Below are 27,191 nucleotides of genomic sequence, written 5' to 3' on the forward strand. Positions count from 1 at the left end.
TCACTCCAAACTTGCTAAGTATTTCCATAAGGACTGCACGAACTGTGTTCCTGTGTTTGAGGTGGAGGTGTTTTTCCCACCAGAAGAGGGACTGTGTTTGCTGACTGTTTGCTGGGTGTGCACACACCCACCATTAAACTTTTTTTGCTTCCTGCCAGCAGTACCAGATCTGACAGCTGGAGACGGTGGCCACCTGGGGACTCGGGACTTGGCAGCTCCGGTGTGTTCCAGATCCGTGGGCAGTGGAAATCGTGTGGGGCCTGGCTCTTCTCTGGACAGACGTCTTCTATCCTTGAGCCTGCCCACACGTCACCTTTGTATCTTTGACATGATTCTAAATCTGCAATTGTCTGTATTCCGTTGTGCACATTCACAACATTAAATTGTTATTTTTTTGGCTCATCTATTGTCCGTTCATTTACGCCCCCTGTTGTGGGTCTGTGTTACTACACTTTCACAACATATAAGTTGCTGGAACAGGATTTTTTTAAACAAATAAGACATTATATTATTCATAGTAGAGCTCTAACTGATCACCCTGAAATATCTGCAGTTAAGCAAATCCTGTATTTTTTGAGTTCATTTTATTGAGTAATGGTTTATCTATTACTGATACACAGTGGGTTAGAGGTGTGTGGGAGAAGGAGCTGTCTGTGACTATAGATAAATGTGGGATGCTATTTGGCCTTTTGCAAAAAAGATTTCAATTTGTACTCAGAAAAGAGCAATGCAATTAAAAATTTAACACAGATTGCATATATCTCCTCATCACAGGCACTTCTTTAAACACACTCTATCCCCTTTGTGTCTGAAGTGTAAAACTGAAGTGGGAAGCTTAATATAAACTCATTGTTTTTAATCTTGTCATCAGCTTCAAAGATATTGGGTGGAAATTACTGGTGAAATTGAGAAAATATTTCATATTAATTTAGAAATGGACCCTATGACTTGGATTCTGGGGTTGCCAAGCAAATATGTGAAAACAGTAACTGATAAAAGACTATTTGCAGTGAGGAAAAATATTCTTCTGTAGTGGGTTAGTGACAAGTCTTCTTCTGTCTGTGGCTGGTGTAAAATAATTTTTGATCTTCCTTTGGAATACCTCACCAATATTATACATGATAATGAAGAAACTGCTGGGAAATAATCAGAAAGATAATGGTTCACTGATTTTGGAAATTTTGTTGCAGAACCCCCCTCTCTCTCATGGACTGCATTCACTCATACCTCACTATACAGTGTATTCTCAAGCAAAAAATTCAAAGTAAGATAAGAAAACCTGGTACTCAGACATTCATACATGTTCCTATGTACTTGTCAGGATTTGAGTTTTGCTAGGTGTTCTGTTTTATTTTGTTCTTTTGTTCTGTAGTTATTTTTGCATTTCATTGGGTTTGGTTGGTTTCTTTTTCTGCTTGGGTCTGCCTGTCTTTGTTTCTCTTGTGTCTCTCCCTTGGATCTTGGTGATGGGTGTTTTTCTCACTCTCTGGCCATGCCCTGGTTCTGGTGCTTTCCATGCACACCTGCTCCTGATTTGCTGATTACAACCTGTGGTTATTTAAGCTCACTGGGTGTGCTTGTTCCTCGCCAGTTTGTCGTGCCTTGTGCCTTCATTCCAGCTCTGTTCCTGCATTCCATAGTCCTGCTTGCCTCTTTGTGTGTACCTGACCTCCAGCCTGTTGCTTCGACCACACCTGTTGCCTGATGATTTTTGTACTGCTGCTTTTCCTGGACTGCTTACTCGTGTACTGACCTCTGCTATCCTCAACAGTAAAGCCTTCTAAAAACCAGAGCAGTTTGAGCCGTGCATTTGTGTCCTGCAGTTCCTGACCATCCAGCCTGATGGTACTTTTTGTGTGGAATTTGTACATCATATATATTTTACACTGGCAGACGGTAATGATGTCAAAATAATCCCCCTCCCCCCAAAAAAACTTCAACCAACCATCCGATCAAACAAACAAAAAATAAATAAAAACTGCAAGCCATCTTTGACTTATTATTGTTATTCTAACCCAAAACCTGACCCTAACATTCCCAAAATGAACACATGCATTTCTGAACCTTGAATGAGGAATGCGCGTACTGCGCACGCACATGAGAATTCACAGTAATGCTCAAAATATAGCACTTAACATCAAGGGCGTAGGTTTGGTCTCAGCTTTGGTAGGGACAATACCACCCCCCCCGGCCCCCCTGCCCACCACCACCACCCCCTAACCCACTCATACCATTAGACGCACAAGTACAGCATAATACATAACATATGACGACATAATGCTGAATAATTTAACACTTTATTTACAATATTAAGCGTGTAGGCAAACAAACAAATAGCTTAAATAACAAAATTGCACCCAAAATCATGAATCTATTCGATAGGCCTACACCTGAGAGAACAAGACAACAAAAAAATACTTGTGGAGCTAACAAAAAAAAAAAAGTTTTTGCAACCAAGATGTATAATCTATTCTCTTCATCAATAATGCAGTTGTAGGTATCTGGCAACCTAATTAAAAAAAAAAAAGGGATTTCCAATGATATATATGGTGTATTACGGTAAACGAAGCCTGTGATGTCATAACGCAGAGGAAAAACACGGAAGTTTCACACTAATGCGCCGCTGATTCTCATTACCGTAAGTTCTTATGTAAGCCCTCACTCTGAAAAATTTAACACTGACAGCAAGCCAAGAACCCGTGCTTTCCAACAGCATGCTATATGTTGCATATATTATGGTAAAGTGCGTTCTGTGACTTTTGAAACGAGGCAAAAGTATGAAAAAGAGCGCAAAACTGACAAAAAAGTACAGAGACAGACAGCAAACATAAATGTAGTAATTTCTGAGGAAAAGGCAGGATGTTAGTGTCATTTGTGAAGGTGTGTGTGGGTGTGCAGTTTATTTTAAGTGTGGCGCACAGCATTGTTCGCAAGCCCTCCACCCCGCCCTTCTTGTTTTTCTGCACCGGAGCAGTGTTGTCAGATATGAAATATGAAAGTATCGTACCAAAACCTCAAAATTATCGTATTTTGGGAGAAATGATCGTACACAAACAAAACGCATACAACGTAGCTATTTTAGTGTTTTGTTTTTTTTAATTTCCAAAGAATTTTATGTCACGTTTTTAAACAGTAATTATAGTAATGGGGAAACTAGAACGCACTACTAGAAAGATTTTTTTTTTTCTGTGAAGGGACACAAACGTGTTAATTACCAGACTAGAAAGAGTCGAATTCAACCTCAAGGTCGCTGTCGTCATCCGATGCCATGGCCACTTGTGCAGATTTTGTTGAACACAGAAAAAATGTTGACACCTCCATAAGGAACTTGAACTTTTTTTATTTTTCTTGTATATCTCTTTGCTCTTGTGTTTTGTTCGTTTGTTGTTGCATTTGTTGAAATAAAGTTTAAAAAAAAAAAAGATGATGTTGGTTGGGGAATCTTCCTGTCACGGCAGAGATTGGATGGGAACTCATTACTTTGTATAGAGAGGGGACGGGCTTTCAAATGACGTTGTCCCGGGCGGCCAAAGCCAGCAGCAGCCCTGTGTGTGTTGTGTCTTTGATGCCGCCTGAGTGCAACGCCTGCAAAATGATTCTTGGGTGTCAGAGAGAGATGCGTGTTTGGGAAACAACTGAAATTATCGTACATTTTGGATTTTTTCCCGTTATTGATCATACATCGTACAGAGGGCAAAACTATCGTACAAATACGATAATTATCGTACATCTGGCAACACTGCACCAGAGCCACCCATCCTCTGCGCTCCGGGACCTCCCACTTTACAAATTAAGCACTGCCTGCCACGAGATGCGCTTTGTTTACGTCCATGTGAGAAGAACGTGAGCCAATGAAATTGCAACATGGGTAACCCTGTCACTCTGGCACGTCGAAAACACAAAACGTGACGACTAAAATTATAGTATTGAGTTCGCAAAAAAATAGTGAATGATTTTGTTATATAAACAAAAATGCTAAATATTGGTAGGGACTATTTTGCCATCCCAAAATAATGGTTGTGACTTGTCCCTATGGTCCATATGCAAACCTACGCCCCTGCTTAACATGTCATATCATATCATATCATACAATTCAGATTTTTTTCTTGTCATTGTAACAACTACAACACCTGGCAAAAATTATGGAATCACCGGCCTTGGAGGATGTTCATTCAGTTGTTTAATTTTGTAGAAAAAAAGCAGATCACAGACATGACACAAAACTAAAGTCATTTCAAATGGCAACTTTCTGGCTTTAAGAAACACTATAAGAAATCAAGAAAAAAAAATTGTGGCAGTCAGTAACGGTTACTTTTTTAGACCAAGCAGAGGGAAAAAAATATGGAATCACTCAATTCTGAGGAAAAAATTATGGAATCATGAAAAACAAAAGAACGCTCCAACACATCACTAGTATTTTGTTGCACCACCTCTGGCTTTTATAACAGCTTGCAGTCTCTGAGGCATGGACTTAATGAGTGACAAACAGCACTCTTCATCAATCTAGCTCCAACTTTCTCTGATTGCTGTTGCCAGATCAGCTTTGCAGGTTGGAGCCTTGTCATGGACCATTTTCTTCAACTTCCACCAAAGATTTTCAATTGGATTAAGATCCGGACTATTTGCAGGCCATGACATTGACCCTATGTGTCTTTTTGCAAGGAATGTTTTCACAGTTTTGCTCTTTGGCAAGATGCATTATCATCTTGAAAAATGATTTCATCATCCCCAAACATCCTTTCAGTTGATGGGATAAGAAAAGTGTCCAAAATATCAACGTAAGCTTGTGCATTTATTGATGATGTAATGACAGCCATCTCCCCAGTGCCTTTACCTGACATGCAGCCCCATATCATCAATGACTGTGGAAATTTACATGTTCTTTTCAGGCAGTCATCTTTATAAAGCTCACTGGAACGGCACCAAACAAAGGTTCCAGCATCATCACCTTGCCCAATGCAGATTCGAGATTCATCACTGAATATGACTTTCATCCAGTCATCCACAGTCCACGATTGCTTTTCCTTAGCCCATTGTAACCTTGTTTTTTCTGTTTAGGTGTTAATGATGGCTTTCATTTAGCTTTTCTGTATGTAAATCCCATTTCCTTTAGGCGGTTTCTTAAAGTTCGGTCACAGACGTTGACTCCAGTTTCCTCCCATTCATTCCTCATTTGTTTTGTTGTGCATTTTTGATTTTTGAGACATATTGCTTTAAGTTTTCTGTCTTGACGCTTTGATGTCTTCCTTGGTCTACCAGTATGTTTGCCTTTAACAACCTTCCCATATTGTTTGTATTTTGTCCAGAGTTTAGACACAGCTGACTGTGAACAACCAACATCTTTTGCAACATTGCGTGATGATTTACCCTCTTTTAAGAGTTTGATAATCCTCTCCTTTGTTTCAAATGACATCTCTCATGTTGGAGCCATGATTCATATCAGTCAACTTGGTGCAACAGCTCTCCAAGGTGTGATCACTCCTTTTTAGATGCAGACTAACAAGCAGATCTGATTTGATGCAGGTGTTAGTTTTGGGTATGAAAATTTACAGGGTGATTCCATAATTTATTCCTCGGAATTGAGTGAGTCCATATTTTTTTTTCCCTCTGATTGGTCTAAAAAAGTAACCATTACTGACTGCCACAATTATTTTTCCTGATTTCTTATAGTGTTTCTTAAAGCCAGAAAGTTGCCATTTGAAATGACTTAAGTTTTGTGTCATGTCTGTGATCTGCTTTTTTTCTACAAAATTAAACAACTGAATGAACATCCTCCGAGGCCGGTGATTCCATAATTTTTTCCAGGGTTGTAAAATAAAAAGGTAAGGTGCAAGCCTGTCACTGCACAAAGGACATCACGAGAACACATTGCACTCTAACATCTCTCTGTCTCTCTGCTGCTGCTTTGGCAACTAAATTTCTAGAAAATCCTTTCTGCAGGGTTGTGTGGGGATGTGATTGTGTTATTTGAGTCTTAGATAAGTAGATTAGTAACTGCTTACTTCTCTGATTGACTATCATTTTTTGCAGAAATGATCTGTCATCTGCTCTTTATCCATCATCAGTCCAGCACCCATTAACCACCCAGCAGGTGGTAGACACATCTCTTTGATTTTACACAGGAAAAACAAAACTGCTTTTTCGAATGACCTCATCTGTCAAAGTTCACCAGATTTTAATTGGTTCATCCGCATTATGTGCCCATTCAAACTGCTGAGTTTGAAGATGGTATGAAGCATGCCTAGAATTTTCTAAAGCGTATGGATAAGACATCTTCATATCATTTCGATCAATAAAAGTTTCTCGTTTCCTGTTCTCTCTGCTACATGGAACATAACTCTTTATGATAACATCCTGTATAGATTAGAACATCAGACCTGGTTGTATGCACATGTTTGCAAAAATAAAAATAATAAAATTACATGCATTACACTGAGTGATGACATTATGCAAAATGTACACACAGGTGATTAAATATGCTCAACCCTCATGAAGGTTTATTCTTTTTTTAGAAAAGTTTATACCATGATAGCCTCCTTCTGATAACACTGGGGTCAAATAACATCGTCAGCAGCATAATTTAAAACCAAGCACCCATGGGTGCAAAGTACAGTAAATGTCAGTGTTATCAAATGGATCTCTCTCTCTCTCTCTGCACATTCAATATGCTGGATGCAATGAACACTTTCCCTGTGCAGACAGTCAACAACATCCATCTGTGAACAGAGAACAGTAAACTCTTGCTTTCCTTTGGTAATAACCCAAAATGTGCCACAGAGTCCCCATTGTTAAAACACCAACTGACTTCATGTGCCTCAGTTCTAAGTCACAAAGTCAAGAGTGTCCAAGTAGAGGAGACGTGACCACGTGCAGTTCAATTCCTCCTCCATCATACGAAAAGCTTTACCATCAATAAATCAGCTGTGTATGCATTATGCATGCCTGTCTGTGCATCCAAGCACACACACTGAAGTTCTTGCACACATTTGCAATAGCAGATAAGAGCGCAGGAAAAGTTTTCACTACAGCACTTAGTTTGTACCATTAAATAAGGTGCTATTATTGTCCAGTGTTATAACCGGTGCATGCATGACCATCTTTGCAGGTCTCATTATTCTTATGACCTGTTGTGCATTTACTGGACAATCAGACCTCTGCATTTCACAATCAGAACTACTGATGCTGTAATTTTTCAGTGGATGCAGAGATATTCAAAAGAGCTACTGTGTCGAAGATTAATTAACCACTGGAAACGATGGAAATGAAATCACTCTGCAGCCACATCACTTGGACGCAATAACCAGAAGGAAGGTCAATGAAAAATATCACTAATTGTGATTGAAATCTTGTGCGTGTGTGAGTTGATGTGTCAAGCTGAGGGATGAAGCCACCAGCCGGTCATCCAGCCCTCTCATCTGTTACCTTTCTCTTTTGTTCCCGGGACGCTGCTCTCCTGCTCTTCCGCCGCTTCTCCTTCTCGTCCTCTATTGCATTCACATCCACTTCCCCCCGATTCTTCTTCAACTGGGAGGCCGCGTGAGCCATGAGAGGTAATTTTAAAAAAGCAGCACCACACACTACACACGCGTGCCTCACATGAAATCCCAGAGAAGTTCAGGAGTTACGGGGGACAAAACTGGGATCCCAGAGGAAAAAATCGGGGTAGAAAAGGAAAGGGGGGGAAAGGGAAGAAAAATGCCCTCCTTGAAAAGGAGAATGGTGAAGAGTAGGGGCTTTCTTTAATGTGTCTATGAATATCCTAAGTGTCCTTTCTTTGGGTTGTTGCTCTGGTCTGTTCTCTTTTTTTTATAGTGATGGAAAGATGGGAGAGAGGACACAGCAGCTTCTCCTTATCTACTCCTTCTCCTCCTCCTCCTCCTCGTGTGTCATCCACTGGCAGTGTGAGAGAAGACGCGTCCGGGAGAGGTGAGGACAAACCGGATGGCGAGAAAAGAGACACGAGAATCACCAGCAGAGAGATGGAGGGAGGGAGAGAGAGAATGGAGGGAGGGTGTGAGGGTAACTGGTTTCCAAGGCAACCGCACACTGTTTCATCCTGTTCGTTTAAATGTTTCTCTCGTTTCTGCCCTGGTAACTGCTGCCGTACTTTTGCCGGCTGGGACGTCCAGACAAACCTGTGTGTGTGTGTGTGTGTGTGTGTGTGTGTGTGTGTGTGTGTGTGTGTGTGTGTGTGTGTGTGTGTGTGTGTGTGAGAGAGAGACTGACTAACTGAAAACTGAACAGCCAGCTGGAAGTAACCAAGCAACAGGGATGGAGAAAATACAGGAAGGATACAGATAAAGGCAAAGACAGAAAGCGGAAAGAAAAGAAAGAAGAATAAACGACAAGGAAACGTGGGGTGCATATCGCTGCCAAAGTGCAAACAACCCATGAATTGTTTTAAAAAATAGTTATTTAAAAAAATAAAATAATTCTAAAAGTAACTTTGCACACCTCTATAAAATGTAGCAGCATTTTCGTACCTAAATAACCCTACATTTTGTAAACAAGTGCTTGAGAAAAAATTTGCATATTTTGCAGTTTTGTAACTCTCTGTTGTTTTTCTGCAAAATGTCATGGCAGTGTAATATATTCTAAGATACTGAGCTGAGTTTCCCAGCAGGATTTCTGAAATGTCTTCATTTGTTAAAACGCCAACATTAAAATAAACAAACAAATAAATAAATAAATAAAAATGTTGTCTTTAACCCTTTATCAAAAATGAAAGCAAAATGTCAAGGCATATATTCCCAGATGGATGAGGGTTGGGGCTAGTTTTTCAATAGCTGGCTGAGCATGCAGACCACAGGGGGCGCTATCTTAATGGTGTAAAAGTGACTTATTGATGAGTGAGATACATGGATGACACAACAAAGCACAAACGCTTATTTCCATTGTGAGGCTAACAGTATGTGTCAGTCTGAAAAGCATGGTGAAAAAGTTTTTTAACACATCAAGCTCCTTTCTACCACACAAACAGTACAAAATAGCACCAACCAGAGTGATGGGCACAAAGGAGGTGAAAAGCCACTTAATTACTCATGGGTGTGTTATGCGCATAATATGAAAATATAACGCAATACTAAAATGAAACTGTGCGTTACTATTATTTTTCATTGTGGGTCGATGGCAGCATTAAACTTGGTCTGTGGGCAGGAGGTCGGGGTTCGACTGAACTGCCCACTTTCAGTGAGCTGTGAGCTTTTCATCCACGGTTTTTTGCAGCTGCTCGACTCGTCCTCACCTCTTAAAGTGCGGTGAACAGCACACCTGCACTGAGCTTTACAAAGACATTTTCTCCTTTATTTAGAATTCTGAGCTGAGCTTCTCCATATCGTCTCGTTAAAAACAACTGATCCTCCGCGACGTGTCAACAACTAACAGTATTTTCCACTCAAATGCACCTAAACTCTCTCTTTCTGAGGACCATATGATGAGAAAACGCAATAAAACTTTCTTACCTGTAAATCTGGTCATGTTTTCTGCATAAATAAATGTTATCCATTCTTTGTGCTCAAACGCCAAAACAGGGGCGAATCCAGATGGAATGGGGGCGTGGGGCAGGGATGTGCCCCCCCCCACAACACCCCTAGATTAAAGGTCCAGTTTTGAAGCCGTTTTTTACTACAACTACTAACATTGCCTAAAATAATAATAATTTCGACAAGTAAAATGTTTAGAGATAATTTAAATGTTAGAAAAATGTTAGAATTTAATAGTTACATTTATAAACAATGTAGGTTTGAAATTGCAAGTTTTACTGTTATAGTGTTGTCAACAGTTAAATATGAGGTCAAGAAAGAGGTCTTTATTTTACTTTTTATAAAACAAGTATGTATTTTCATTTAAGTCAAGAAAGGGAGACTATAAAGTGAGTTTTGGCAAAACAGGTATCATTGTCATGTTGACGTGGGTTGTTGTCGGCAGCTGGGGAAAGTAAATAAAAAAGTAACTAGTAATCTAACTTTTACAATTGAGTAATCAGTAAAGTAACTAAGTTACTTTTTCAAGGAGTAATCAGTAATCAGTAATTGGATTACTTTTTCAAAGTAACTGTGGCAACACTGTATATATATATATATATATATATATATATATATATATATATATATATATATATATATATATATAGATAGATAGATAGATAGATATATATTTGAACACCCTGCGGTTTTGCAAGTTCTCCCACTTAGAAATCATGGAGGGGTCTGAACTTTTCCTCTTAGGTGCATGTCCACTGTGAGAGACATAATCTAAAAAAAAAAAAAAAAAAAAAAAAAATCCGGAAATCACTGATTTTTTTTTTTAATAATTTATTTGTATGTTACTGCTGCAAATAATTTGAACACCAACCAGCAAGAATTCTGGCTCTCACAGACCTGTTAATTTTTCTTTAAGAAGCCCTCTTATTCTGCACTCTTTACCTGTATTAATTGCACCTGTTTGAACTTGTTACCGGTATAAAAGACACCTGTTCACACACTCAATCAATCACACTCCAACCTGTCCACCATAGCCAAGACCAAAGAGCTGTCTAAGGACACCAGGGACAAAACTGTAGACCTGCACAAGGCTGGGATGGACTACAGGACAACAGGCAAGCAGCTTGGTAGAAGACAACAACTGTTATGATTATTTATTAGAAAGTGGAAGAAACACAAGATGACTGTCAGTCTCCCTCGGTCTGGGATTCCTTAGCTCACTTTGTGGGCTAAGGATGATTCTGAGAAAGCTCAGAACTACACAGGAGGACCTGGTCAATGACCTGAAGAGAGCTGGGACCACAGTCACAAAGATTACATTAGTAACACATGATGCTGTCATGGTTTAAAATCCTGCAGGGCAGCAAGGTCCTCCTGCTCAAGCCAGCACATGTCCAGGCCTGTTTGAAGTTCACCAGTGACCATCTGGATGATCCAGAGGAGGCATGGGAGAAGGTCATGTGGTCAGATGAGACCAGAATAGAGCTTTTTGGAATCAACTCCACTTACCATGTGTAGAGGATGAGAACAACCCCAAGAAAACCATCCCAACCGTGAAGCATGGGGGTGGAAACATCATACTCTGGGGGTGCTCTTCTGCAAAGGGGACAGGACGACTGCACCGTATTGAAGGGAGGATGGATGGGGTCATGTATTGTGAGATTTTGGCAAACAACCTCCTTCCCTCAGTAAGAGCATTGAAGATGGGTCATGGCTGGGTCTTCCAGCATTCGCAGTTGTTTAATTGGTATCCCAGTGCAAAGAAATTTTATATATATATATATATATAATTATTAATAGATTTATTGTTATTTACATTAATGATTGTGCACAGTGCAAATTTTGCATGTTGCATCACTACTCTTAGTTTGAGCAGAGAAGGATTTTCTTTCACCAAAACAGATCAAATCCAGGCTTGCATCTCAGATGTACCTTCTGGCAATTTGTAGCTTTTTTTTATGAAAATCCTCCTCTATACCACTTCATCATGAAGCTTGAAGTGGTGATACAAAATGCAAAACATGCACTGTGCACAATTTCTCCAATCACAGCCACACAAGCCTATAACTTCTTCTGGGTTGTCTGGGTGTCTTGGTGGCTTTCCTCACTCTTCTCCTTCTTGCACAGTCACTCAGATTCTGTGAACTGTCTACTCCATGCAGATTTACAGTAAGGTGTCATACTGTTTGTGTTTCTTTGTATTTGTTGTAAATAAAGTCCAAGACATATTCAGTGTCAGCTTTACCATCAGAGAGCCTCATCCACAACGACCACAAAAGACTTCAAGCTCTCACTGATATTAAAGGGGGCAATACACTGTATTAAGAACATGAGTATTTAAACTTTTGATCAGGGTCATTTGGGTAGTTTCTGTTGTCATTATGGTTTAAAAAGAGTAAACACCGTTGTTTAACAATTAATGGCTTCACCCAACCACTAACCATAAGTGAGAAAAAAGTTTTTGTGTTATCATTCGTATTCTCTGAAAAATAGCAAAAAAAAAAAAAAAATCTGCCAGGGTATGCAACCTTTTGAGCAAACTGTATACTAGACCAAATCTGTGTTACGTCACCTGCAGATTTTCTATAGAGACCAGGAAGAGCCTGGCTATGTCACAATGAAGTTATAAATGGATAAAGAGGTGGAGCGTGGGTGACTTAGTGTGTGACAAAAGACGCCTGAACACGGCCCTATCTTCGAGTCCACACCAGCTAAGCTAACAGGCTAACCTCGGTTTGGATGTTTATTAAATCACGTCTGTGGACTCCACAGTGGTTCTCCTAACGGTTAATTTGGTGTGGGGATTAAAAGTTATGAGCTGCTTATTTTCTCAGGAATTGTGCATTAAAGGGGCCTCATGGATCAGGCTATGATGACTGGCTGCTAAAAGTGCTAATGCCGTTAGCATACAACATTAAATATGACAAGCGCTTCACTCACCACGAACATTGAACCAGGGATGATCCGTTAGGACATTTCACCACAACAACAAGCCATAGTATTCTAAGAGTTTGTAATAAAATGCTCAAAATAACAGACACAACCTTCCACAACAGCTAGCACCCGCAAGGAGAGGACAATGAATTTTTGACATAGAGAGAGTTGGGATCAGCTCAGCAGCTGTCACTCAAAGTGACTACACCCCAATTATGCAATTATGACTTCATTACTTAAAGCATCTTAAACTAAAAAGTTCACCCCAGAGACAAAAAACATTTTTGTACCAGGCCTAAATACATTTATTTCTGCTCTAAAGTTGGACATTTGAACATGGACTTGAATGGAGCCAACCTCAAGTGGCCAGTAAAGGAACTGCAACTTTTTCTTCTTGTGGGTGGACGTCATCTGAGACCAACAAAGGTTACCATTTGATTAGAAAAATACACAAACAAAAATGAAGTGATTTAAAAGTGACAGACTCTTGCTTTAAAGAGGAGGATGTATTTCTTTGGTATTATTCATGATGCTTTTCCAGTGGAGATTGAAGGAATCACATTTAGTCACATGCTTATAAAACTGCTGATGGAGTGTGTGGACAAGTGTGGAATTTAACGTGAATATTTTATATTAACAAACAATACACATCAAAGACCAGAGACTTTGCCATTTCAACACCCCAGGCATTTGCTTCACTAAAAGCTTCATTACGTGAAGCCTCACTTAACAGATTATTAGGGACAACTGACATCTACTGGTAAAAAAAAGGTATAGCAGCACACTTACTAAAATAACCTGGAGGGCATAGATCCAGTAGCCCTGCTTGGTGCTGTTGAAGCCACTACCGCTTCCTTATAATGAAGCCATGCTTGAACCTGTAGTCCTTCCTATAGACCTACTTTAGTGCCTCAGTCATCTGTGCACAATGCCAGACCTTCATTAAAATGTTCACAGAAAACCTCTTGGTGCAGATCTCTATATGATACCCGCCATTGGACTACAAGTCCAATCCTTTCAGACAAGTTGTGGGTTTTTTGTTTGTTTGTTTGTTTGCTTAAATGCATCAAAAACATGGCAATGCAAAGCAACAACAAGGTAAGTGGAAGTTTCCTGTGAACATTTATTGAAGTTCTGGCCTCGTGTGCACAGAGGACTGAGTGCACTGAATGAAAATAAAAGTATAGGAACGACTATAGATTAAAGCACGGCGTGGATAGAAGGAAGTGGCAACGACTTCGATGATGTCAAGCAGACTAAATAGATTATAAAAGATATTCGATACAGAAGGACTATTCAGCAGCCATGCTGCTCTGTGCACACCTGATCTGGTCAGATCCCAGACGTTAAGCTGATAGGTCCTGATTAGGGACACCACTTGGAAACACCAGGAACTGCAAATGTTCATTTCTCCATGTACAACTGGAGCTGTGTGTGCAGAACTTGTGCCAAATCCCATTGTTTCTCTCCTGGATTGGCTCTGGTGATCCGAATGAAGTAGGGGCAGCCAAAAGCAACAAAAAAAAAGTCAGAATGTGATAATTTTATTTTATTGAATAAAACTGAATTTAACGTGCATAGACATCACCTTATTGGCGCGCGTTTGCATCACCTTGTCTTTACTTGGCGAAGTAGGTAAAAATGTTGACCCACTTATCCAAAGGACAACACTTAATATCAAAGTCCCTGATGAATGAATGAAACCATGAAAATCAACAACAAACATGAACAAACCAACAACTCAACACATGATCTCATTCATGAGTGAATAACTGAATAGTTGAGAAAACAACAACAAATCAATTGAACCAATTGCTGTTTGCTGATTAGAGTCCTGGGCTTTTGCAAATAAAGTCAATGTGGTCTTTCTGCCATCTGGTCCACTGACACTGTGAAGAACGGCTCGAACGGGACCAAGAGAGCTTTTGTTTCACTAAATCACTCGGATCTTTGTTGGGAACAAATGGATGGAGAAATGAGAGACAATGAAGAAGATATACACAGAGAGAGAGACACAGGGCGGACAACAATAGACCCTGTTTGATTTTCTCTAACTGATGCAGCAAGGGGGTGGGGGGGGTGTAAAAAAAAAAATCACAGCAGCCATCATAATTGGGATGTCCTTTGGATTGTCACACAAGACCACGTGGAGACAGAACGAAAACGTAGCGGCCATCTTTGTGTCAGAGCCTGTCCGGGTCCCGACGACACCGACGTGCCGCGTCTGTCGACGAAATGAAGCGATACACACGGAGTGTTTGTGCCTCCAACTGTACATAAGGGAGCCATATGGAGAAAAGGTGAAAAGAAGAAAGGAGATGATCGGTCATGGGCTGTCACAAAAGGAGAGGAACAACACTCCAGGGACACATGACAGGTTTAAGCGGTGGACACCAGCCACGTAACAATCTGAGCGTGAAATTCCCCTTTTCTCTCCCCCACGCCATTCATCCTACCCAATTCATTTTTCTTTCTTTTCAAACACCAGCCACCAGCATTTGGGGGGGGCACCCCCCATCACACGTCAAGGGGTGTCATATTGTGCCAAATTACCATGCGGTTGCTAGGCAAGAGCGAATAGGATGTCTCAGAGGAGGAGAGGATAGATGGATAAGGAGTGTAGCGAGGTAAGAAGAGGGAGCAGGGGGTGGGACCACGAGAGTGTGAACGCATGAAGAGTGCATGATAAACATAATGGCATTCTGCGGAAAAAAAAGCTTTGTTCGAGGATAAATATGCAAAGAGAGAGATGAACTGAAATAGAGAGTACAGGAGGAGAAACGTGAACAGAAATTTCTGAACTGGAATAAAAATTTAGCAATTAGCAGCAAAGCTAAATAAAACAATTTTTCTGCAGCTGCAAGTTTTATTGCCATTTCAAACGTGTTCACTGATTAAAAAAAAAAAAAACACCATTCAGTACTACACAGGCAATTTAGAGAATGATTGTTGGGTGTTTTCCACCTTTTTCCAGGGCGCTATGCCATAAAAGCACAGATACTCAAACAAAAAGTACAAACAGTTATATACAAAACAAAGGAAATGTGAAATTAAGTAGAAGTATCTATATATTCAGGAAAAAAATATAATAAAAGAACACAGTGTGATGCTTACTTTTCACTGTTAAATCAGCTATGCCAGCTATCTCTGCCATTTTAGCTAATGGTAATCCAAATATCTTATTTTGCTAGCAAGAACTCGAACTGGAATTTCTGTTTATCACTAGCACTGGTAGTGACCAGTGCTAGCAATAAATGAATTCCAGTGGGAGCCGCACAACAGCGATAGTCATGTCAGTACTACTGTTGCAGTACTACAGTATTAGGAGTAGTAACAGCAGCAGTAGGGGTCCTATAGTACTGGCAGTAGTGGTAGCAGTAACACACTACTGTATTAGCTGTATCCACTGTGGCGACCCCAAACAAAAATGGGAGCAGCCAACGGGAGAACAACAACAACAACATCAGTACTACTGTATTAATAGTACTTTAGTACCTTTAGTAGCAGCAGTAACTGCAATGAGAGTTCGGCAGTATTAGTAATAATGTAAGTACTACTGTTGAAATAGTTAGACCAGTAGTACTATAACAGTAGTAATATCAGCAACGGCAGTTCTACAGTATTACTAGCAACAATACTAGCGATAGCAGTAGGGGTTGTAGCAAAAGTAGTAATTGTAATATTTGCATTTCAAGTACAAACTGCATCAACACCATCATTAGGACTAGTAGCAGTAGTAGCACATTAGCTGTAGCTGTAGCAGCAAACATAGTGCAAGTACACACAATACCCCATAATGACAATGTGAAAAAGGTTTTTTGAGGTTTTTAAATTTTTAATAAATTTGCAAAAATTTCAAACAAACCTTTTCATGTTGTCATTATGAGGTGTTGTGAGTAAAATTTGCTGTGAATATTTTCCGGATGCACGGTAATGGTGGCTGTGTTCGTGATAGAAGTAATAGTAGTAGTATAGGCATAGTAACTTCAGATGGATGTGGCAATATTGTGTACTTGAAATAAATAAGATCGACTTTATTTATCTCGGAGGAAATTATTCTGCCAGAGTACCGAAACAGTAAACAATGATTTTTTTTAGACTAAGAACAACAAATGTATGTGAAATTTATCAATCAATCAATCAATTTTTTTTTATATAGCGCCAAATCACAACAAACAGTTGCCCCAAGGCGCTTTATATTGTAAGGCAAGGCCATACAATAATTATGTAAAACCCCAACGGTCAAAACGACCCCCTGTGAGCAAGCACTTGGCTACAGTGGGAAGGAAAAACTCCCTTTTAACAGGAAGAAACCTCCAGCAGAACCAGGCTCAGGGAGGGGCAGTCTTCTGCTGGGACTGGTTGGGGCTGAGGGAGAGAACCAGGAAAAAGACATGCTGTGGAGGGGAGCAGAGATCGATCACTAATGATTAAATGCAGAGTGGTGCATACAGAGCAAAAAGAGAAAGAAACAGTGCATCATGGGAACCCCCCAGCAGTCTACGTCTATAGCAGCATAACTAAGGGATGGTTCAGGGTCACCTGATCCAGCCCTAACTATAAGCTTTAGCAAAAAGGAAAGTTTTAAGCCTAATCTTAAAAGTAGAGAGGGTGTCTGTCTCCCTGATCTGAATTGGGAGCTGGTTCCACAGGAGAGGAGCCTGAAAGCTGAAGGCTCTGCCTCCCATTCTACTCTTACAAACCCTAGGAACTACAAGTAAGCCTGCAGTCTGAGAGCGAAGCGCTCTATTGGGGTGATATGGTACTACGAGGTCCCTAAGATAAGATGGGACCTGATTATTCAAAACCTTATAAGTAAGAAGAAGAATTTTAAATTCTATTCTAGAATTAACAGGAAGCCAATGAAGAGAGGCCAATATGGGTGAGATATGCTCTCTCCTTCTAGTCCCCGTCAGTACTCTAGCTGCAGCATTTTGAATTAACTGAAGGCTTTTTAGGGAACTTTTAGGACAACCTGATAATAATGAATTACAATAGTCCAGCCTAGAGGAAATAAATGCATGAATTAGTTTTTCAGCATCACTCTGAGACAAGACCTTTCTGATTTTAGAGATATTGCGTAAATGCAAAAAAGCAGTCCTACATATTTGTTTAATATGCGCTTTGAATGACATATCCTGATCAAAAATGACTCCAAGATTTCTCACAGTATTACTAGAGGTCAGGGTAATGCCATCCAGAGTAAGGATCTGGTTAGACACCATGTTTCTAAGATTTGTGGGGCCAAGTACAATAACTTCAGTTTTATCTGAGTTTAAAAGCAGGAAATTAGAGGTCATCCATGTCTTTATGTCTGTAAGACAATCCTGCAGTTTAGCTAATTGGTGTGTGTCCTCTGGCTTCATGGATAGATAAAGCTGGGTATCATCTGCGTAACAATGAAAATTTAAGCAATACCGTCTAATAATACTGCCTAAGGGAAGCATATATAAAGTGAATAAAATTGGTCCTAGCACAGAACCTTGTGGAACTCCATAATTAACTTTAGTCTGTGAAGAAGATTCCCCATTTACATGAACAAATTGTAATCTATTAGACAAATATGATTCAAACCACCGCAGCGCAGTGCCTTTAATACCTATGGCATGCTCTAATCTCTGTAATAAAATTTTATGGTCAACAGTATCAAAAGCAGCACTGAGGTCTAACAGAACAAGCACAGAGATGAGTCCACTGTCCGAGGCCATAAGAAGATCATTTGTAACCTTCACTAATGCTGTTTCTGTACTATGATGAATTCTAAAACCTGACTGAAACTCTTCAAATAGACCATTCCTCTGCAGATGATCAGTTAGCTGTTTTACAACTACCCTTTCAAGAATTTTTGAGAGAAAAGGAAGGTTGGAGATTGGCCTATAATTAGCTAAGATAGCTGGGTCAAGTGATGGCTTTTTAAGTAATGGTTTAATTACTGCCACCTTAAAAGCCTGTGGTACATAGCCAACTAACAAAGATAGATTGATCATATTTAAGATCGAAGCATTAAATAATGGTAGGGCTTCCTTGAGCAGCCTGGTAGGAATGGGGTCTAATAAACATGTTGATGGTTTGGATGAAGTAACTAATGAAAATAACTCAGACAGAACAATCGGAGAGAAAGAGTCTAACCAAATACCGGCATCACTGAAAGCAGCCAAAGATAACGATACGTCTTTGGGATGGTTATGAGTAATTTTTTCTCTAATAGTTAAAATTTTGTTAGCAAAGAAAGTCATGAAGTCATTACTAGTTAAAGTTAATGGAATACTCAGCTCAATAGAGCTCTGACTCTTTGTCAGCCTGGCTACAGTGCTGAAAAGAAACCTGGGGTTGTTCTTATTTTCTTCAATTAGTGATGAGTACAAAGATGTCCTAGCTTTACGGAGGGCTTTTTTATAGAGCAACAGACTCTTTTTCCAGGCTAAGTGAAGATCTTCTAAATTAGTGAGACGCCATTTCCTCTCCAACTTATGGGTTATCTGCTTTAAGCTACGAGTTTGTGAGTTATACCACGGAGTCAGACACTTCTGATTTAAAGCTCTCTTTTTCAGAGGAGCTACAGCATCCAAAGTTGTCTTCAATGAGGATGTAAAACTATTGACGAGATACTCTATCTCACTTACAGAGTTTAGGTAGCTACTCTGCACTGTGTTGTTATATGGCATTAGAGAACATAAAGAAGGAATCATATCCTTAAACCTAGTTACAGCGCTTTCTGAAAGACTTCTAGTGTAATGAAACTTATTCCCTACTGCTGGGTAGTCCATCAGAGTAAATGTAAATGTTATTAAGAAATGATCAGACAGAAGGGAGTTTTCAGGGAATACTGTTAAGTGTTCTATTTCCATACCATAAGTCAGAACAAGATCTAAGATATGATTAAAGTGTTGGGTGGACTCGTTTACTTTTTGAGCAAAGCCAATAGAGTCTAATAATAGATTAAATGCAGTGTTGAGGCTGTCATTCTCAGCATCTGTGTGGATGTTAAAATCGCCCACTATAATTATCTTATCTGAGCTAAGCACTAAGTCAGACAAAAGGTCTGAAAATTCACAGAGAAACTCACAGTAACGACCAGGTGGACGATAGATAATAACAAATAAAACTGGTTTTTGGGACTTCCAATTTGGATGGACAAGACTAAGAGACAAGCTTTCAAATGAATTAAAGCTCTGTCTGGGTTTTTGATTAATTAATAAGCTGGAATGGAAGATTGCTGCTAATCCTCCGCCCCGGCCCGTGCTACGAGCATTCTGACAGTTAGTGTGACTCGGGGGTGTTGACTCATTTAAACTAACATATTCATCCTGCTGTAACCAGGTTTCTGTAAGGCAGAATAAATCAATATGTTGATCAATTATTATATCATTTACCAACAGGGACTTAGAAGAGAGGGACCTAATGTTTAATAGACCACATTTAACTGTTTTAGTCTGTGGTGCAGTTGAAGGTGCTATATTATTTTTTCTTTTTGAATTTTTATGCTTAAATAGATTTTTGCTGGTTATTGGTAGTCTGGGAGCAGGCACCGTCTCTACGGGGATGGGGTAATGAGGGGATGGCAGGGGGAGAGAAGCTGCAGAAAGGTGTGTAAGACTACAACTCTGCTTCCTGGTCCCAACCCTGGATAGTCACGGTTTGGAGGATTTAAGAAAATTGGCCAGATTTCTAGAAATGAGAGCTGCTCCATCCAAAGTGGGATGGATGCCGTCTCTCCTAACAAGACCAGGTTTTCCCCAGAAGCTTTGCCAATTATCTATGAAGCCCACCTCATTTTTTGGACACCACTCAGACAGCCAGCAATTCAAGGAGAACATGCGGCTAAACATGTCACTCCCGGCCCGATTGGGGAGGGGCCCAGAGAAAACTACAGAGTCCGACATGAAAAATTTAATATAAATGTAGCATTTTTGAATCTATAAATGTTCAATCAGCAATTGAATCAATATTGTTTCTGTTATTTATTTATTTATTTATTTTTAGTTTGTAAATCCTCTAAGAAATCCCGAAAAATAATCATACCTATTCATCTTCATTTTTATTTGGATCGGTCTATTTTCTTTTCGGAACTCGTCACTTCAGCAAATGCAGGTGCAAACCTGCAAACATACAATCAGTGAGTTTTTGTGCCTTCTGTTTGCTTCACAAAAAAACACACAAAAGTCTGACAACAGCTGGAAGATCACAAGAGGATTGATGTGAGGGATCAAAAAAAAAATAAATAAATAAGAGTGAAGAAAACGATGGTGGATTTTCCCACTGATGCTGCTAAAGAGCAACAAGCATTTATTTGATCTGTACTCATTTTTGTGAGTAAGGTGTGTGACTTTATTTTTATTTATTTATTTATTTATTTGGCAAACTTGCCATTCTCCAGTGCAGATGTCATGAAACATCCCTTTGGCATCATAAAGGAAAAAACTGCCCGTCAACCTCTAGTCATTAGTTTTATTCTGCTGCCCTCTAGTGTTTATAGTCTCAAATGTCAGCGTTCCATATTGATAAAAAAATAACCTTAAAATGAAGAAAGAGATTTTGTTCATAACATGAGGTTTAAACTTTGGCTTTGGTTTAATCGTTGTTAAATTCATACATTCGTTCATTGAAAACTTGTATTTTGGTTTCCTGCTTACTGTGATCTGCTCAGATCCTGAAACGTTTCATAGAAAATAAACTTTGCTCAAGGTTTGTGGAAGTATTGATCAGGTGAGGTGGTTGTACAACATAAATTTCCTCATCGGCGTCTCTGTTCCTCAGGAGAACAAATGTTTGATTCCTGAGTGGACGGGAGACACCTCTGGAAAACAGAAAGAATGGGGAGGCAGAGGACAAGGAGCGAGCGATGCCAAGAGGTTTAAACTCTTGGGAAATAAATCCACCAGCACAAAGAACCACAGTGACACTCTCACCCCAAAACACGTGGCCTGAGGCCCGCTGCAACAACACGTGATGGTCAGAAAACAAGGCCAAAAGCAGGGTTTAAGATTCACTATGTTTTGCTCAAAACACACAAAATTAAATGCAACCTATTTTGATAATCAATTAAAGTTGCAACTCATTCTTCCAGAAAAAAAAAAAAAAAAAAAAAAAAAAAAACAACACCACCTGCCTTTTCTTGGCCCACTTCAAGCTTCTCTGGTGCAAAGCTTGGTTCACCTTCTGTTAAACTGGGACAAAGTGGCTTTTATTGCACTGCTTATTTCATGCACTTTACAAATAAATAAAATACCGTACCAATAAATTTACAAAAATTAACTGTGAAATTTACATGTCTACTTTAAAATAAGATGACAAACTCACTGCACTCAATTTCCATTATTTTACAGTATTTTTGTGGCACCCCATGCCAGAATAGTATCACAATGTGTTAAAGTTTATTCAAGTTAGATTAAGGCATACTTTGGGTCTTATCGGTTTGTACTGCAGTAAAGTACTGAACCTGTTTTCAAAGAATTTCAAGCCAGGTAGTAGCTTTGTTTGTTTGTTTGTTTGTCTTCATTTTTTTTCCATGTGACTCAAAACAATGATGAACCTAATTTAAAAAGGTGAAATCAAGATAAACTGGTATTGAGGTTATCAAAAATTATACATATGATTGAATTTTAACTTCATTTAGTCATATATACTCTGTGTAATGAATACATAAATTACCCCATCTGATCCACTTTGTTAACATGATAAAAGGAAACTGATTAGATGTTGGTCAACTTTGAAGCACCAGATCAATTTTAAAAAAGAAACACTGACATCTGCTGGACATATCTGGGCTTGTTAAAATAACTAGAGAACCGCACTCATAGAGCACAAACCTCCATCAACACTCATTTCCAATTCCACAAAATCTTTACCTTGGAAAAAAAAATTCAAGGTCAAACTCCTGTTAGAAGTGACTTCTCATAAGCTAAATTAGATGTAATCAATGTCAGGAACATTTGTTTAGTTTATGCACTTAAGTCAGTTTTTTGTGGTGTTGTTAGGTTTTTTTTTTTTTTCTCAACTTTTTCAGTTTCTGAATTCTTTTTCAGATAATTTTCACAGAACATTGGTTATCTCTGCTATGCACAATTTGTCATTGCTTTTTGGCATTTGGTTTCCGAGTCCGACTGATAACTGGAAGATAGACAAACTAAAATTGGAACCTCCATCCAATTTTGGTGGTGCAGGTAAATCCATAACAGAAAAATGAACGTAATTGAGATATAATACAAAATATACACCAAATGGGTTTTTCAGTATTACATTCAAATGTCCACAAAATCCACAATCCGGATCAGATCCAGATCAAACTTTGTCATGTGATAGTGAGTGCCAGTCTGCACCTCACTTTCAAATATGAGAGTGACTGGGCCACGTTTGATTCAGATATAATGCAAAATATACATTAAATGGGGTTTTCAAAGTTAAATTTAAATGGCAACAAAATCTGTAATCCAGATCAGATCCGGATCAAACTTAGTCACTCAATAAAGGATGTCATCCTACATAATGCATTCAAATGTGAAAGAAATGTGATCTTTTTTGACAGAGTTTTGAATTTTTTGAAAATTTATTCAGTGTTGAAGGTAGGGATTTTTTCAGTTTTCCAAGCTTTTTTCTGACTTTGACCTTTGACCTTGAAAATTTTATCAGTTATTGCCTATCAGGATATGAATCTTCAGTGAAAATGTCATAATAATATATGAAAAATTGTGGGTTCCAGGCTGTTCAAAACAAACAAATGAGCGAAAACATAACTTCGGTGGCAGAGGTAGTTATATTACAAGCATGATGGAAATTAGGAGCCTGTGTGGTTGAAGAAATATTCAATTTCTTTCCATTTCAAAGCCCGCTTGTCTGTCATTTTATTAAAAAATTTAAATAACTGCAAAAACAATTGATATGTTAATTACCTCCGCCAAGGAGGTTATGTTTTTTGTTGTGTCTGTTTGTTGGTAGGTTGGTTGGTTTGTTAGCAGGATTACTCAAAGAATCCTCAATGGATTTCAATGAAATTTTTACCAGGGGTGTATCTTGGCCTAACGCAGAAGTGATTAAATTTTGGTAATGATCTGGAACACGATCTGGATCTAGTCATTTTTTTAAGGATTCTTTATCATTGCAGGATAGGGCCAATTTCAACATTTTTGCATCTAACTTCATGAAGCTGGGTCACAAAGGCTGAACAAAAATTAAGTTACGACACAACAATAATTTGCATTTGTTTCTCCTCATTGAATAAACCTGTTATTAGAAAATAAAAATAAAAACTTGTGTAGTTCATGCAGTTTCTCTTTATAAATACATTTGCTGAAGATCTAAGGGTTTAACCACTGAATCTGAAACATGACGGCAGATGCGTGAAACGATGTGGAATAAGTCTCTTTGCCAAAGGGTATTCCATGTGACATCAGTGACTCTATGGCCTTGGCGGAGGTTTGCGCTCTCTGAGTGCTTCTAGTTAACAATGAAAATATTTGTTTGAAATTTGATGTTAAAGGATGTTCTGACAGGCAAAGAGGAGGAATTTAACAGCAGTGCTGCACTTAAATGAGGGAGAATCAAAGACACAAAAAATGATCCAAAGCTTTTCAGCATTTAATCCTATTCAGTGTGCTTGTACTTGTTTCAGCAGCATGGAACACTTTCAAGGATGCTTGCAATAAGGTTGCAGCTGATTTTCTTATTACACTGTTCATCAGTGGTGTCTGTAAGTGGGTCTGACTCTCTCTCACACACATGCAGACACAAAATCCCTCACGCACCCCCTGGATTTTCTCTCTCTCTCTCTCTCTCTCTCTCTCTCTCTCTCTCTCTCTCTGTGCACCTCTCATTCACCCCTCTCTTTTATTTCATCATAAATTATTCCAACGTGTCCCCCCCTCAAGACGGGCAAAATGTACCAGGAGATGAATGCTTTAACCCACTTAGCTACCAACAACCTACCTAAATGTGTGTCACACCCGAGCAGGCCCCTTCAAACCGGACCAAAGTGTCCTTGCGTGGTTTCCCCACTGAGGGGCAGACACACATGCAGCTGCTCTCAGCTTTGAGGTGGGCCCTTAAATGTTTGGCTGACTGCATGTGCAAGTGTGATGAATTGGTGAGCATTATATTATTTTTTTTTTTTAATTCATGTGCAATGACAAAATAAGACCAGCAGGAATGTGGAGGTGCACAATCACATGCATCTGCATCTGGATCTACATCTGCACAAAGCCACTGTGGAGAAGTTGGTCACGATGCAAACAAGAGGGGATCACGTGGCTTTGGCGTTCATTGACAAAGAAACCTCTTTTTAAAACATAATATAATCCAGGCAGGATAAGCAGTGGAATGCAGTGTGCACACAAGATGACGCAGGTTATCACATCAAAAACATGAGGGAAAAGGAAATTCACACAAACAAAAAGTGTTATTTGTTTTCTCTGGACGCACAGCGCAGCTGACAGCATTCGATCACATGATCACCATCTCACCGTTTTGGGCCACAGGCACAATAGGGGTTACATCCACCCTGTCACAGGTTCAAGACAAAATGTCACAGGAGTGCACACCACATTCTCTCAACCATGGCAAAACAAAAAGGTGATGGCGATGGGTTGCAGGCTGAAAATCAGTCAGAGAGCATATCTAATGTGGTGACTGTCGCTGTGCCGCCGGCTAGGCGAGGCCAAAACAGACGAAAAGCCTATTTTCTGCAAATGCTGAGCAACACGGCAAGGCAACTGCCAATCCAAGTAAAAAGGCAGCGTGACGTGAGTTGGTTGCCCAAGCTAAGTCAGTCAAGTCTGGGAACATGCATTCATACTACGTTTTGCTGCATCCACGACACCATGGAACCTCCTTGGGTTCTGAATGGCAACCACCAAGGCAGACAACCAGTTCATTCCCACATCTCTAAAATAACCATCTCCACTCAGGCACCTGCATGCTGGATCATGCACAAACAGGCCGCATGGCCAAAATGTCACAGCTGACGCTCCCTCACAATGCAAGTCATACTCCTCATCCTAGTCTTTCCCAGTATTCGCTTGTTTGATACAGAGTCATCCCAGTGGTATCCAAGGATCCTTCAAAGACACCTAGAACCAAAGACATCCAGCCATCACTTTTGGTCACTGGTTAGCATCCAAATCTCACAACCATACAAGACAGACAGCACCAGAACCCTAAAGATCTGGACCTTCATTCTCCTAAATCTAATATGTTTTGCCTTTTTCCTCATATATTTTGTAAACGTTAGCAAGAATCAAACACTTTGAAATCTACAAATGTTATTTTTGTAACCAGAAAACACTTCTGAAGTGGTTTACAAGACATTTTAAAGAGATGTTAGCATGCTAATTACCAATAGCCACTGTGAAAGATGTTGGACTGAAACAAATGTGGCAAATTTTGGTTCCATTAAGCAGTCAAGCATGGAGGAAAAACTTTCAGTGACTGTGTCGGATTTTTCCGTACTTTATAATCTATCATTAAACATTCTGCAAATTGATGGCAAGTAACCACGGGAATGCCTGTCAAGCGACAATCACCAACTATTTGAAACCCTCAGTTTATGTGACCGTAGGGTAACTTTTGGACTGAATCCAGTTAAGGGGGGATCCAGGAAATTTTTTTTCCACACTATCTTTAACATTGGGAGATTAGATACTTTTCAACTTTATCATGAATTTGTCATGAGATAACCCACAGATCTTTATTAAAAATAAAAACTACGTTATCTCTCGAGGAATTCACAAAAATGTTCAAAATGTCAGATCTTGCAGTGTTAAAAGAAAATTATATATATATATATATATATATATATATATATATATATATATATACACACACACACACGAGGTCTGTTAGAAAAGTATCCAACCTTTTTTTTTCAAAAACCATATGGATTTGAATCACATGTGATTGCATCAGCCAAGCTTGAACCTTTGTGCGCATGCGTGAGTTTTTTCACGCCTGTCGGTTGCGTCATTCGCCTGTGAGCAGGCTTTGTGTGAGCAGTGGTCCACCCCTCTCGTCGGATTTTTATTGCGAATAAAATGTCTGAATGATTTGGAGCTTTGCTGCATCAAATGTTTCCAGAAACTGTGAGAGACCTCCAGGTGGATACCATTCAGAAAATTCCGATGGCTTTCAGGGACGATTTTATGGGGATTACACAGATTAAGGAGTGCTCCAGCCGGTTTAAAGACCGCCCACAGCATCTGAGAGCATGACGCACTCCGAGCGCCGATCGACAGAAAAAGAAACCATGTCCTGTGAGGCTTCATCACAGCGTTGCTTTGCGCCATGCGGAAACGTCCCGACGCGCAGAATTCCTCCCCACGTCTGTCTCAATGTGCCGAAAAAGTGCTGATGTCCACGTCTTCCGCAATTCCTGTGCTAGTCAGAGGACGTCCCGGATCAACAGAGCATCCAGTTTGGAAATGAACGGCACATTCCACTGTTACAGGAGTTTTTTTCATGGAAAGAGGAGCGGAGGAATGCGCCACCGTGCCGCTCATGGCGCGGCACAAAACCACCTCTGTGTTGGTCTCACAGGACAGCTTTCAGATGGCTTTTCAGTCGTGTGACTATCCGAGAAATTGTGCATGAGCTGTACATGCCCCAACATGTCCTGTGAGGCTTCATCACGACGTTGCTTTGCGCCATGCGGCTCCACCGCGACGCGCAGAATTCCTCCGCACGTCTCTCTCAATGTGCCGAAAAAGTGCTGATGTCCACGTCTTCCGCAATTCTGCATGGCGCAAAGCAACGCCGTGATGAACCCTCACAGGACATGTTGGGGCATGT

General features: G+C 39.7%; 1 protein-coding gene across 34 annotated transcripts in view; it reads right to left on the reverse strand.

The window, feature by feature from the left end:
• The window catches only part of ank3a (ankyrin 3a), a 302,777-nt gene that overhangs the window by 217,714 nt on the left and 57,872 nt on the right, over positions 1-27,191 (reverse strand). For 6 of the 34 annotated variants that reach the window (XM_034185580.1, XM_034185591.1, XM_034185574.1 and 3 more), the window contains exon 1: positions 7,423-7,600. The exons of 1 other annotated variant lie outside the window; for it this stretch is intronic. In XM_034185580.1, coding sequence (XP_034041471.1) covers positions 7,423-7,545 — 123 coding nt within the window. In that variant the 5' untranslated portion in view covers positions 7,546-7,600. Of the gene's footprint in view, positions 1-7,422; positions 7,832-27,191 lie in introns of those variants that run through there. 27 more of the 34 variants (XM_034185578.1, XM_034185588.1, XM_034185586.1 and 24 more) reach the window with 15 other exon arrangements.

The sequence above is a fragment of the Thalassophryne amazonica genome, chromosome 13 (genome assembly GCF_902500255.1).
Source record: "Thalassophryne amazonica chromosome 13, fThaAma1.1, whole genome shotgun sequence".
NCBI classification, from domain to species: Eukaryota; Metazoa; Chordata; class Actinopteri; order Batrachoidiformes; family Batrachoididae; genus Thalassophryne; species Thalassophryne amazonica.